Raw genomic sequence first — 14,028 nt, forward strand, 5'->3', positions numbered from 1 at the left:
AAATGCGTGTTTTTGCCTGAGGATCACGAATCCGGAAGCGCTTTTTTAAGCCCTCCCCATAATTTTAGCTAATTTTTTAGTAGGTGGGTGCTAAAGGAAAGAAATACCATTTTTATATACTTACCCTAATATAATTGGAGAGGCATGAAATAATAGCCTCACAAGTTTCAATAACAATTCTCCCAAGGGATCTTGGAGAAATCGCTGTTAAGAACTTCAGGTCCTCAAATTTTTGTCCAGTCGCTAAGTATCGTAATGTGGCTGACAATCGCATACTGGGTGTTATTGCTTTTCAAAAAAAAAATCATAATTTTAGCTAATTTTTTAGCAGGTGGGTGCTAAAGGAAAGAAATACCATAAAAATAAACAACAAATCTAGTTTGCGACAGGTGAATATTACACAAATTGGGTTACAATAACAGTGCACTCGCGATAATTAGAACTAATTAAAACCAGGCCAGCATCCAACTGATTGTTTCTTGCAAACCCCCATAGTTAAATAATGATTTTCACATTTTGTTAAATAACATTTTATTCAATTCAAAAATAAATATTAAAATAAAAGTACAGTTCTTTGTCAAACTATAATACTACTTTCAACTGCTACACATTTTTCAGTTTATATTCAGAAAATTAATACTCAGAACTTCCATTTGATATTCAGAATTTTTTTTAACTGAAAAAGGTGTAATTTAAATTTTATTCAATTAAAACAAATATTCAGTCTTCGTAAAAATAAATATAAAAATAAAGGTACCTACAGTTTTATGTCGAACAATAATACTACTTTTCACATTTTTCAGTCTTTTATTGAAATACAGTGCAGTCGCGATAATATGAACTAAAGTATGAACTTCATTTTAGAGCTTAAGCCAAAAGTTCATGGTTTAGAATAGTCAATGAAGCGAAAAAGTATTAATATTTTGGGATGTTCATATTATGGCGAGTGCACTGTAGTTCACTCAATTGAAAAGAACGCGAATTGAGGTTTTAATCAGTCAGTAAATGATGAAAAAAAATCAGATATCGATTGAGTTGATACATTGCCATCGACAAAATCGTTGCTGCTGAAATGAACCGGTGTGATACTATTGCTTTCATATCCGGCTGGTGTCGAAGAAGTGCTGGAGTATTGCACTATAGGAGAACTCGTGCGGCTAAAAGTTACGGGGATTGGGTGGGAAGCAGCTGCGTTTATTTTAACAGAGTTCCGGGTCAACGTTCCCATTTGGCCCTCGAACATAATGTCCTCAACGAATTTTTCACAGAGAATCCGTTGTTCAGTAGCCATCCTATCCAGTTTCACCGCCCAAGAATTCGTAATTGCTGTTGATGTCGAGTTTTCCTTGCCCGCGAAACGTTTAGAAGCGATTTCCACTAAAGCTTCAGTAGCATCAAGCTTTCTTTTTGACGCTTTAGATACAGCTTCCCTCAAAAGATTCTGAAATGAAAAAAGAAGAATTTATTGTATTTTTTTATCGTTTCCAGGTGCCGCAATCCGAAGAAGAGTGGAAAGCGATAGCGGATAGGTTCAGTGATGATTGGAATTTTCCAAATTGCATTGGTGCTATAGATGGCAAGTACATTGCAATCAAAAAACCACCTGCCTCTGGCTCACATTATTACAACTACAAAAAATTTCATAGCATTGTACTAATGGCAGTTGTAAATGCTAACTACGAATTCATTGTTGCAGATGTTGGTACAAATGGACGAATATCAGATGGGGGCGTTATAAAGAACACAGAATTCGGGAGGGCTATTTATAGCAAGTCTCTGCCAATTCCCAGCCCTTCACAGATTCCAATGAGCGATGTGGAACTACCATATGTTTTTGTTGCTGACAATGCTTTCCAAATGCAGGAAAATTTGTTGAAACCATTTTCTGGCACCAACCTCACAAATGAGGAAAGAATTTTTAACTATAGGTTGAGCAGGGCACGAAGAGTTGTTGAGAATGTCTTTGGAATACTCGCAGCACGATTTGGAGTTTTACAAACAACTATGCAATTGGCGCCAGAAAAGGCAGAAATAATTGTTTTAGCTTGCTGCTATTTGCACAATTTTTTACGGCATAAAAAAACTTATTCATTTTCCGATTTAGTTGACCAAGAGGACATCAACTCTGGAAATGTGGTCGAAGGAGCATGGCGAAATTATCACACGGATCTGAGTCCATTGCAAAGCACTCATATAAGAAACTCATCCAATAAAGCCAAAGAAGTTCGTCGAGCTTTCGCGGAGTATTTTTCCAACGAGGGTGCAGTTTGCTGGCAGCAAAAATACATTCGCTGATACATACTGTATTGTTATTGTATTGCACAACACTGTATTGTTATTGTATTGCACAACACTGTATTAACAAATAAATGTAAACAATATAAAGTATTTGCACATCTATTTGTTTGCGTTTTTGACCAATTTTAACTGAACCGACGGTATCCCTAACCCTAACACTATTTCTACACTTACTGTCACAAAAGAAACTAGAAAAAGCAACTTACACCAGGCAAATGAAAAAGTTTCCTTATGCATCACATATAACAAAAAAAATATCAAAGTTTACCTACCTTGCCTTGTAAGGTACTCTTGGACGAGCATGGAATGTCCACATCGCTTAAGAACTGCATATCGTTATAATAAAATAAATTTGGCTCTAGCGAATCATCGCAGCCTGCTCCGCTTTTGCTGCATTCAGCCAATCTTTGCCTTTCTCGGCGAAAGTTAGTGCGCAAAACGTTGATTTTTTTTTTTACGTCGTCTACCGTTGCATTGGGGTATCTTTCCTTATATATTTCCAGCAGAATGTCGTATTGCTTACACTTTTCATCGCGGTTGGAATATGCTTCGCACTTAGTATTCCACAAAGCGGGTAAGGACGCATAAGTTTCAATAAACCGCAACGTAAAATCTTTATCTTCCGCGCACTTGCTCATTTTACATATCACAACAAACTAACACACTAATGCTTGTCAACGCTTTGCGCCACTATCAAACAGACCGCTTGTCAAGCGGTCGCGTTGATGGAAAATCAAAAATTTTTGATTTTCCATCAACGCGAGCCGACAACAAGTACGTGTGACACGACGATCTCCGATTGCCTCGGTTGCTGGGGTAACCATCAACGGATGCTTGAAATCGCCGAAGAGCTTTAGATATGCACATGACAATGCTGCTAGAAATTTGAATGAAAGCAAATTAAGAGCTAAAGATAAGCAAACAAAAGTGAATAAAGCAAACTTCACAATAAATGATTATGTTTACTTAAAAGTAGGCAATAGAAAAAAATTAGACCCACCATTTGAGGGACCATACAAAATAATTAGACAAGATGGACCAAATAGCACCATTTTAAAAAACAAAAAGGAAATAACTGTACACAATAATAACTTAGTTAAGGATAGGAGTAACTAAATAAAAATAAGAATACATTATCCAAAATAACTGTCCACAGACATTTATACATATAGATACACCAATATAAGAAATCATACCACAAATCTACGATTAAGACATACCTAAATATTAATCAATTTACATTTTAAGAAATTTCAATTAATTTATATTTTTCTTAAGGGGTAGGATGTAGTGTGCCTGACCACACTAATGCATGTGCATATTGCTGACGCGAGAAAGCAAGTCGATGTCCAAACCGCGTTTGACATACTTTTAATAATTATGACACACGTGAAACACTTGAGACACCGTTCTTGTTACGTCAGCAATATTGACCATGTTGCAAGCGATCAGAGCACTCGCCAAAGGTAACATGCAAAACAGTTTTGCATGACACATTAGAAGTAGGGGAAATGGAAGTAACCAATGGGTAATGGAAGCATACTAGGAAAGTTGAACTGCTAAAACAGCTTGTTCAACTAAAGTTATCAGACTTCCCATCAATGCAAGAATACATTAACACTATGGTGCTTACGTCCATAAAAGTGAAAACAGCAGGACTCGAACTAGACGACGAGTTGATCGCATCGTTGTTGTTGGCAGGGTTACCCAATGAATTTAAATCCCTAGTATTAGCAGTTGAAAACTCAAAGAAGGTGCTTACTATTGATTCAATAAAATCGCTCTTACTTCAGGATGTTAAATTCGATGCACAAAGCAACGAAGAAAGAGCTTTGTATTCAGGTACGGCATTAACCACAACAAGCATAAAACAAAAAAACTTCGTTGCCATGTATGTAAGCAACCTGGACATTTCGCTAAGAACTGTCGAAACAAAACAAAGAAAGAAAACGATCAAGTTCTGTTGGCTTCGCTGTGTACAAATATAAAAAAGGCAACAGATTGGCATATTGATTCAGGCGCGACAAACCATAAGACGTGTAGTGACAAACTTATTCAAAACAAAAGGCCTACAACAAACAAGGCAATAACAATTGCAGACAACAATAAATTAAACATCGAATGTGTTGGAGATTTAGAATTGTCAATTATAAAAGGCAACGAAAACAGCAAGATCACTGCAAAAAACGTTGAATATGTGCCGAATTTATGCACAAATCTCCTTTCAGTTAGTCAAATCGCGTTAAACGGAAAGAAAATTGTTTTCGAGGGCAATCTTTGCAAAATTCTAATAAAAATAACACTCTAGTTGCATCTGCAAAACTAGTTGACGGGCTCTACAAATTGAATTGTCAAGGAATCGAAGACAGGAAGGATCATACATTTGTAGTTGTGGATTACAATTTATGGCACAGAAGGCTTGGGCATGTAAACAACAATATGATGTCTGCTACGGGGACGGTGAGTGGAATGAAGTTCAATTCAGCTGATAATTTCAAGTGCGTGGTATGTGTTAAAGGCAAACAAGCCAGAACGCCATTCAATCACAGCGAAAGTAGGGCGACAAGCGTTTTAGACATCGTTCATACAGATATAATGGGTCCATTCCAAGTGGCATCCTACTCAGGTGCACGTTGTATACTTACGTTTGTTGACGATTATACACGTAAAGTCTTTGCAATTCCAATCAAATCTAAATCCGATGTGTACGAAAAATTTGTAAAATTCAAGAATTTTGTTGAAAATCAGTGCACTAAAAGCATTAAGATATTGCGCTCAGACAACGGGACCGAGTATGTGAACGTTCAAGAAATATACTTCAAAATGTGGAATTTTACATCAAACCACAACCCCGTATACGCCTGAACAAAACGGCGTGGCAGAGCGTATGAACCGAACGCTAATAGAGCGGATTCGATGCATGCTTTTAAATGCGGACCTGGATGAGAAGTTTTGGGCTGAAGCCGCGAATACGGCGGCATATGTGTTGAATCGTATAGCGCGTAAATCAAACAATGCTAGCCCTGAAGAACTTTGGTAAGGCAAGAAACCAGATTTGAAACATTTGCGGGTATTTGGGTGTAAAGCTCTTGTCCATATACCAAAACCTAGACGCACAGGTAAATTGGCACCGAAATCACTTGAATGCACATTTGTTGGCTATAGTGATACTGCTAAAGCACATCGTTTGTTTAATCCGCTCTTAAAAACAATTTTCATAAGTCGCGACGTAATGTTTCTTGAGAATGAAAAGCAAATATCATTATCGCTGCCCAAAAATATCCATGTTTACGATTTTAGGCAACAGTCCAACGAACTTGATGCCGGTTCAATGGGGCAAGTTGAGAGTAATGAATCGTCATCAACTGATGAGAGAAGTTATTCAGAAGAAGTAGAATCTACAATACGAAACTGAACTGCAGAAGCGAGCCACATTGGCACATCAATTGATGACAGCAGCGGTCATGAAGATGCCAACGACAAAACGTACGTACCGGAGGAAAATGTATCTTTAACTGATTTGCAGGTACGTAGATCTGAACGCCTTAATAATAAGCCGAGTACTTCGCATAATTTTTGTGCTTTGAGCTTTATTTTTAAAGAGCCTCAAACAGTTAAAGAAGCTCTATCACGAGAAAATGCTGACGAATGGAAGTCCGCTATGGAAGACGAAATGGTTTCGCACATGGCTAACAAGACATGGGAACTTACAGAGCTACCATAAGGAAAGAAAGCTATTCCCAGCAAATGGGTTTTCAAAAACAAAATTAATGCTGCTGGCGAAGCAGTTCGACACAAGGCGAGACGTTGTGAAGGGATATTGCCAGTAAAGGGGAATCGATTACGAAGAAACCTTCGCGCCGGTCGTACGTTATACGTCGCTTCGATTCCTTTTGGCTTTATCTGCTAAACACGATTTGATTATACACCAAATGGACGCTGTCACCGCCTTTTTGAAGGGTAATCTGAAGGAAGAAATATATATGACACAATGTGCCGGTTTTGATGACAATTCCGGAAGGTCTGCAAGCTGCGTAAGTCGATATATGGCTTAAAACAATCAAGTCGAGTTTGGAACGAAAAGCTTAACTCCGTACTACTAAGCTTTGGACTGCACAGAAGTGAAGTGGATCAATGTATTTACCACGCCAACTCCGAGAGTGAACTGTTTTATGTGGCCATATACGTAGATGACGTCTTAATATTCAGTAACGACATTAACAAAATAAAAAAACTAAAAGCGAGCCTTCATAAGTCATTCAAAAATATCCACGCCAATCGATATAAATCAGAAGTTGACATCTGAAATGTGTCCGAAGACTGACGCTGAACGAACTGAGATGGCTAAAGTACCTTACACGCAGGCTGTAGGGTGTCTATTATATGCTGCACAGATTACTCGACCGGACATCTGCTTTGGAGTCAATATGCTGAGTCGTTTCTCCTCTGACCCCGGCAAGGCACATTGGACTGCACTGAAGCGCATATTGCGGTACTTGCAAGGTACCATAAATAAATGTTTATTTTAAAGAAAGGGCTCTGATGAAATTGCTGGCTTTTGTGATATGGATTGGGCTGGTGACACCGACAGTAGACGCTCCACTACTGGGTACATCTTTATGTTCCAAGGTGGTGCAATATCTTGGTCAACCAAGCGGCAACAAACTGTAGCACTTTTGTCGACAGAAGCCGAGTTGATGTCGACGGTCTGTGCTATTCAAGAGTCTTTGTGGCTATTTTTTGTGACAACAAAAGCGCAATGTTCATAGCAACCAACAACTCTTTTTCTGCGCGTACAAAACATGTACATATCAAAGCAAAGTTCATTCAGGAGAAAATTGCAAACGGTGAGATTAAACTTGAATACATCAATACGAAGTATATGTTGGCGGATATTTTAACGAAGGCTGTTAATGCTCACAAAATTAAATTTTTCTTGAATGAAGTTGGCTTAAATTTTTTTTTGAAAAATTAAACACATAATATTCTGCTTTATATAAAATAAAATATTCCGGAAGGGTGTTGAATAAATATGTGACCTGGTCTACGAAAAGGGAGCTTACGTGCGAAAACTAGTTTTCTGTGAAAAAGCTGTTAAAAGTAAGCAACTCGTTTCGTCAGTTTCTCATTATCTCGTTAATTGTTCTCCGCGCCGGACGTCCAGTAAGTGTTGTTGTTGGTCCAGTAAGTGTTGTTGTTGGTCGGAATATTATTATAGTTCATCGTGTAAGTTGCTAGTGTGGAACATTTAAAAAAGTAACACTGAAGAATTGACGTTTTTGTACTTCTAAGCAAGTTAGGATTTTCTGCTTTTCACCACGTGAAAAAGCATCTCATCTTCCATCCGAATCAACCAAAAAGTGAAAATCGATTTTTTGACACCTAAGCCCCCTTTCCGTACGACCAGGTCACATATATTATTTTATATTGAACTGTATTTAGGGATTATATAAATGCAACCGTGCTATGTAAGTGACAGATTGTATATGAAGTGCCAAATAAAAATAACTTCCTTCCGTTTGTATAACCATACAGAAAACACGCGTTTCTTACAACTATAATTGTACTTTTTACATTTCGCTGCGTAACATCAACATACTAATTGTAGTAGCCGACCACTGTCACTTAGTGACTTTGTAAGTTTTGAGATGCAGCATGGTTCACAGTTGCTGCGTTATATAGTTCAGTGATATTTGTATTTGAAAGTTGGTGTCTCATATATGTATGCGGCTGAATTGCCGCGTCGCGCTCTTGGAAAAGTGAGATTGTAATAAGTGTCCATATCCAAATTGCTATTTTTTAAGTATTTTGTCATTTAAAAATTATACTCTGCGTACACATTGTAACTATTATGGTATTCATTTTCTTAGGTTTTAAAGAAAAACGATGATTTCAAAGGACGTATTTTAGAACGAATTTCCGTCATCCCTTGTCAAATTTGGTTTGGGGACAAACCGGTTTCGGCGTTGTGCCATCTTCAGTGTAATTTTCGTTCTCTCGGAAACAACAATAGCAAAAAAGGAGATCTTTTTAAACTTATATAGAAGCGAACCAGCTACGCAACAAAAATTAATTGTAATAAAAATGTTTGCAGAAAACATTGCAAGCATATTTCACAATGTGTAGAATGTACCAACACCACTGTTAATGATAACGCATAAAAGTTTAAAAAATAAATGCTTATAATATGTTTAAGTATAAACACAAATTAGTCAAATATTTTATTTGAATGATTTGTCGACATAAATAAGAAAAAATGCAGTCAACCTTTGAGATACACCTTGCGGCTAAATTGCCGCGGCGCGCCCTCTCGTGTAACTTTGAAAGCGCGCCCTCCGAAGGGTTAATGCGATAGCATGAACGCTCTTCGAGACTATACGTTCGAAAGTGCTAAATATTGCATTTTAAATGCAGTAAAAACGCTCCATAAATTCGCCTTTTGCATATACGGATATTTTTATCCACTGCTTTATATAAACGAACAAAAAAGTATGTTTGTTGCCCCTTATCGAAAAACATGGGTCCGGTTTAATTATTTGTAGAATGATATTCGGTTGCTGTGTCCAAACGCATAACCCGAATCCAAAAACTTTAACGTACACGTATAATGAAAGGATTTAACTTTTATTTAAAACAAATAATTTAAATTTCCGAGTATTAGTTTACTAATAAAGACGGTTTACACTATGGACTTTTTTGTAAATTTCCATATGGGTTCTCTACAAAAATAATGTGGATGGCGTATCCGGATTTATATGCACAATAAATGTTGTATACCTTTGGCACGCGAAAGCCCCTCTTTTCCAGCAACGCAGAAAGGAGAATTCTATTAAGTAAGGGATATAAAATGCAATGCCGCTAATGTTTCCGCAAGGGTTGCAGCATGTGGAACGAAAATTCGGGTTCTAGAATAAGGGTGTTAATAAATGGTGTTATCGATTGCCCTACTCTTCTAGAGCAGGTCAACTTCAATGTTCCTCGAAGGAATCTTTATAATCCTCGCTTTTTTATGGGGGAAATTGTAAAACGGAGTATGCAAGAAATGCTCCTATTTCCAGAGCTTTAAATGACTTTAACACAATCTCGAATTCTATCAACTTGATTTTTCTTTATTTATTATCTCTTTGATTTCTAAATTGTAGACTGCTTTTTGTTTTACATTAATCGTTTAAGTACCTAATTTTTGTCTATAGTCTGTAAGGAACGTTTTTTTCATATGGCTTCAATAAAACTACAAAAAAATCATTGATATTGATCAAAAAAATTTGCTTCTCAATTTTAAATCTGTATGTATTATTAATTACGTAATCGTTATAGGTCTATGAATTTCGTTTGACATCCTTTTGCTATAATAGTCCCATCATGTTTCTGTAAAATGCATTCGATAAATGCCAATTTTTTCCCCGTTCGAAGAGTATTAGCAACAACAAAGATGTCATCACCTTCTTTAGCAGCTTTTAAGTAAGTAACATGTAAATCAACCGATACACCAGGTTGACAAGGTTGTGACATTAGGGCGTATGTGGTTAGCATATCAACGATAGTAGCTGTAAAACCTCCATGCAAAAATCCACCACGATTGAGATGCTCTGGTGCTACCTTAAACATGGCGTTGCATTTACCTTCGCCGCCGTCGATTATTTGAACCTGAAAAGAAATTAAGCTATAATTTCGTTGTAAATACCATATATATGAATCAAGACCGATAGAATAAAAGATTGCGCTGATCTATGTGAAATTCGGGAGGATAACGTGAATATGACGTCATAGCAGATTAGACGGTGGAGAGAGCTGAGAGAGATCTGTCAGTATGTATATGTTTTGCATATGTATATTACACAGGCAATTAACAAAATCTGCTATGACGTCACACTTCTGTAAAAATTGTTGAGAGTTAGCGGTATCACAATTAGCGCCACCGTCTGTATTCGTTTCACCATGAATACCCAAGACCGATAGAAAACAAGATTGCGCTGATTGATGTGCAATTCGGAAGAGTAACGTAAATATGATGTCATCGCAGATTTTCCGGTGGAGAGCTGAGAGAGATCTATCAGTGTGTATATGTTTTCCATATGGATATGAAGTGCAAGTTTCAAGCGGCTAAAAAGTTCCGTTGATTTTTGGCAATTTTTTTGCTGGCAGTGTCCTACATATAAAAGAAAATTGTCGACATACTTTGTATGGAAAAAACGTGAAACACCTTTAACCAAAAAAATTCTCAAAAATCAACGGAATTTTTTAGCCGCTGGAAACTTGCACTTCTTCAGACTAGAATTGAATGTGCTACAAAACTGCAGACCAGAATTTTTTCTAAAGATTCTGATTAAAAAGTTTGAAATTTGGGTGAAAAATTGCAAAATTTTTATAATTTTTATACAAAGTTTAAAATCTGAATTTGTATGGTGTTTGTTGTATAGCCAGCGAGGCTTTTATAAAAAAATAATAAACATTAAATAAACAAAAGACAAATAGCCAAAACTGGTCAAAATATCGCACTCCTATTATTTTGTGGACAACTGTACATACCTATGCATTCGGTGTGCTTAAATTAAAAAAAAATGCGTGTGTAACACCGTACGCATGATAGAAGTGAAACCAGGTGCCTACTCACGGAATTGGATGTGTAAACATATGTTTACGGTTCGGCAAACCATTAGGCGATTGAGTTACATACATAGGTTTGGTTAGAAATCAAACAATAATTTCATTTCATCTTATTAATTTTCTGTTATACATATATTCTTTATTCATTTTCCGATAACACCACCTTATATGAATTCGCGCTTCTAGCATCCGTAGGACCAGGTGTAATGGAAGTAATTGTATGTTTAACAAATAAATGAAAATGTTTATAATGCAATCAATACCCCGCCAGCCACGGCTCACCACTTTCCCTTGAAATTCAAACGATTTACAAACACATTCACAACTTTTTAGTCATCTCACCCACACACTTACAATTTTTTTATTCGAACTGTCAAAAAAATGTCCCTTTGTTAGAGCTACATACCCGATAAGAATTCGTACTCTAATAAGAATTCTATGCGTCAGAGCGAGCAAGTTAGAAACTTCGGAGTTTTGATGACAGTATACATACTGTGAAGAAATGTCACTTTGCGAAAATTTTGAAGGTAAGAGTACGTATTTAACCATTTTATTTAATTATAATGTAATTTCTTCTTTAAGATTGCAAAATAGGAGCGACTTAGTCACATTCTTAAGGTATGTATTGAGACTTTTTATATGTTTATAAATTTTGATTGACATTTTTGTTTGTTTACAGATTTGGGATTCACCATCAGCCCCTTCAACACTTGCATCTTCATCGCCAGGAGCACCATTAGAACCTCCTGCCCTCAGCTTCTTCATAGCCAGGAGCACCACCAGTACCTTCTACCCTCAGCTCCTTCATCGGCAGGAGCACCATGGGTACCTTCCGCCCTCAGCACCTTCAACGCCAGGAGCACCTTCAAAGTGTAGGTCCAACTTGTAAAATTTTGCAAAGTTGTAAGAAAACTTAATTATTCTGAACCACCATAAATGATATGCAACTCTTAATATATTATCAAAACAAAGGTAAACCGATTACCTTTCTTTTGATTATAACACCGTTAAAATCGCTTTACGTTTTTATAAAAACTTTGCAACTTATGTAAACAGCTATATATAACCAGTGAAAAAGTGGAAAAAATTTTGCAAAGTTGTAACGAAACTGAATTCTTGTGCACCATTACAAATGATTTGCAACTGTTTATATTTAAAGAAAGGTAAATCGATTACCTTTCTTTGATTATAATATTGTTAAAATCGGTCAACTATTTTATAGAAATTTTGCAACTTTAGAAAACATTATACGTAAGAAGTGACAAAGTTGTCACATTTTCAGTCACACAATTTGTGCTCAAAGATTTGCAACTTTTTTTGGCTGTAACGCAAGGAGCCATCGAGACGACTTCCTTTGCCAACTGCAATGGAAACCCAAGTGAAGCCAAGCTCACCTGATTCCATGTGGTGCAACTGTCAATATATATTAAAAGAAAGGTAAATCGACTACCCTTCTTTTGATTATAATACTGTTAAAATCGCTTACCTTTTTTATAGAAAATTTGCAACTTTTGAAAACAGCTATATGCAAAGGAGTAGTAGTAATAATAAGCAATTAAGCAACCAAATACATATGTATGCATAAATATCTTTATTATCAATGTTAATTGTAATTTTTATTCATAACATTGATTACTAACTATGTATATTAGGTTAACAATGCATTTTGAAAAATAAATTTTCCAAAATAAAAATCAAAAAAAATTTTAAGATTTTTTATTTAAAGTTTTTAAGGTTATTTTGAATTCGCTGTGAAGAGGATGCAACCCTGCGCCAGCTGATGTGGGCAATGCTAGACGAGTGCAGCTATATGTTTTCCTTACGAAGTATCTGAATGAGTGCGACAGTGATGCAAGGCTCACACGTACAGGGGGAAACTAGTGAATATCTGCACACCGCCCATACAAAATTCACCAGATTTTTCACCAGTTTTGAAGTGAACGAAACCCGCGGTTTCACCAGAACCACTTTTGGCTAGCAGGGTAGATCCTTACGAATTCGCCATTACCAAGGCACTAAGTAACGTACGCACTTTTGTTTGCAAAATGCATTTATTTAAGTTGAAAGAAGACCAATTCCTTTGTTCGGCATTTATTCTTACCCGCTTTCTATCTTCCAAGGCGAATTCATATATTCTTATCCGAATTCTTATATTCATGTGGTAGCAAGAGTGTAAAAATATAAAATTACCTTATAAATTAAAAACATAAGTATCACATGTATTTGTAGTCCAATTCACGAAATCATTTAATCGATCTGAGTAAAAACTACGTGCATAAACTCTATTTCGCGTTAATTGAAATCATGAAATGGTGCTCATTCATTCAGTTTCTACTTAAACACATAAAATGATTTCATGAATTGGCCTACGCATAATGGTAGTAAACGACAGAATGAATTACAATTAACACATCCTTTTGACATAATGCAGGCCGAAAACGTTGGTTCAAATCATTCCGCAATCAAGTTGGACGTTTTGCCCACATACATTGCATTTTGCGAGCAGTCTCATTGTAAAATCTCATTTTTACAATTTCATAGTTTCGGCTTACATTTATAAAATTCAACGAAAGCACGAACCTATTTAGGCTGAGTTACCGTTTACGGATATTTAGTGTACAAAATAAACGCAAATTAAATGAGTTTGTACAACATGGCCATTAATGTAGCGATAAGTTGTACAACTTGCCAGGAAATCCAAATTTTTTGATCCTTTATACAACCAAGACATAAATTCATTCAACAGGCCCACAAACGGTGCAATCTAGAGCAAAACAACACCAAGTTGAACCAACGATCGCTACGTTTATGGCTTTCTTTAAGAAACATCGGGCGAAAATTTCAACTGCTCCCGTAGCACTACCTTATATAAGTTGGCCTTGCTATCATCCTCATATATGTTCATCAGAGTATTCCAACGAAGGACGAGTTAATACGAGGAGATAGCGAGAGCACAAAACTACTCTAGAAAATTACACGCACAATGACAAACATGAACAAATGTACAAAAAACACATAATTTTTGACAATCAGTACAGTTCGCATTTATATCAACGAGCAGCTTATTAGATTTGTTTTCGTTTGTACTACATATGTGCTTATATACTGTACACAAACATATGT

The 14,028-nt window shown here is 36.4% G+C and overlaps 1 protein-coding gene and 1 pseudogene across 1 annotated transcript; both read right to left on the reverse strand.

Annotated features, from left to right (window-relative positions):
- Positions 1-727: 727 nt before the first annotated feature.
- Positions 728-2,924, reverse strand: LOC108372264 (uncharacterized). Its single transcript, XM_017627914.1, has 2 exons — positions 2,571-2,924; positions 728-1,441 (listed from the first exon to the last, which is right to left on the reverse strand). Exons 1-2 carry the CDS (start codon positions 2,628-2,630, stop codon positions 995-997), a joined length of 507 nt encoding a protein of 168 aa, XP_017483403.1. The 5' UTR covers positions 2,631-2,924; the 3' UTR covers positions 728-994.
- A 6,622-nt stretch (positions 2,925-9,546) lies between these two features.
- Positions 9,547-10,026, reverse strand: LOC108372265 (acyl-coenzyme A thioesterase 13 pseudogene; annotated as a pseudogene).
- Between the last annotated feature and the right edge of the window lie 4,002 nt (positions 10,027-14,028).

This window comes from Rhagoletis zephyria, unplaced genomic scaffold (genome assembly GCF_001687245.7).
Source record: "Rhagoletis zephyria isolate East Lansing unplaced genomic scaffold, Rhagoletis_zephyria_1.1 Rzeph_scaffold_05584, whole genome shotgun sequence".
Classification (NCBI taxonomy): Eukaryota; Metazoa; Arthropoda; class Insecta; order Diptera; family Tephritidae; genus Rhagoletis; species Rhagoletis zephyria.

Excerpts from the sequence above, each read along its gene's own strand:
- LOC108372264 (XM_017627914.1), bottom strand. The coding sequence starts at position 2,630 with ATGCAGTTCTTAAGCGATGTGGACATTCCATGCTCGTCCAAGAGTACC. Across the intron at positions 1,442-2,570 it reads AGAGTACCTTACAAGGCAAG|AATCTTTTGAGGGAAGCTGT; the intron begins GTAGGTAAACTT and ends TTTTCATTTCAG.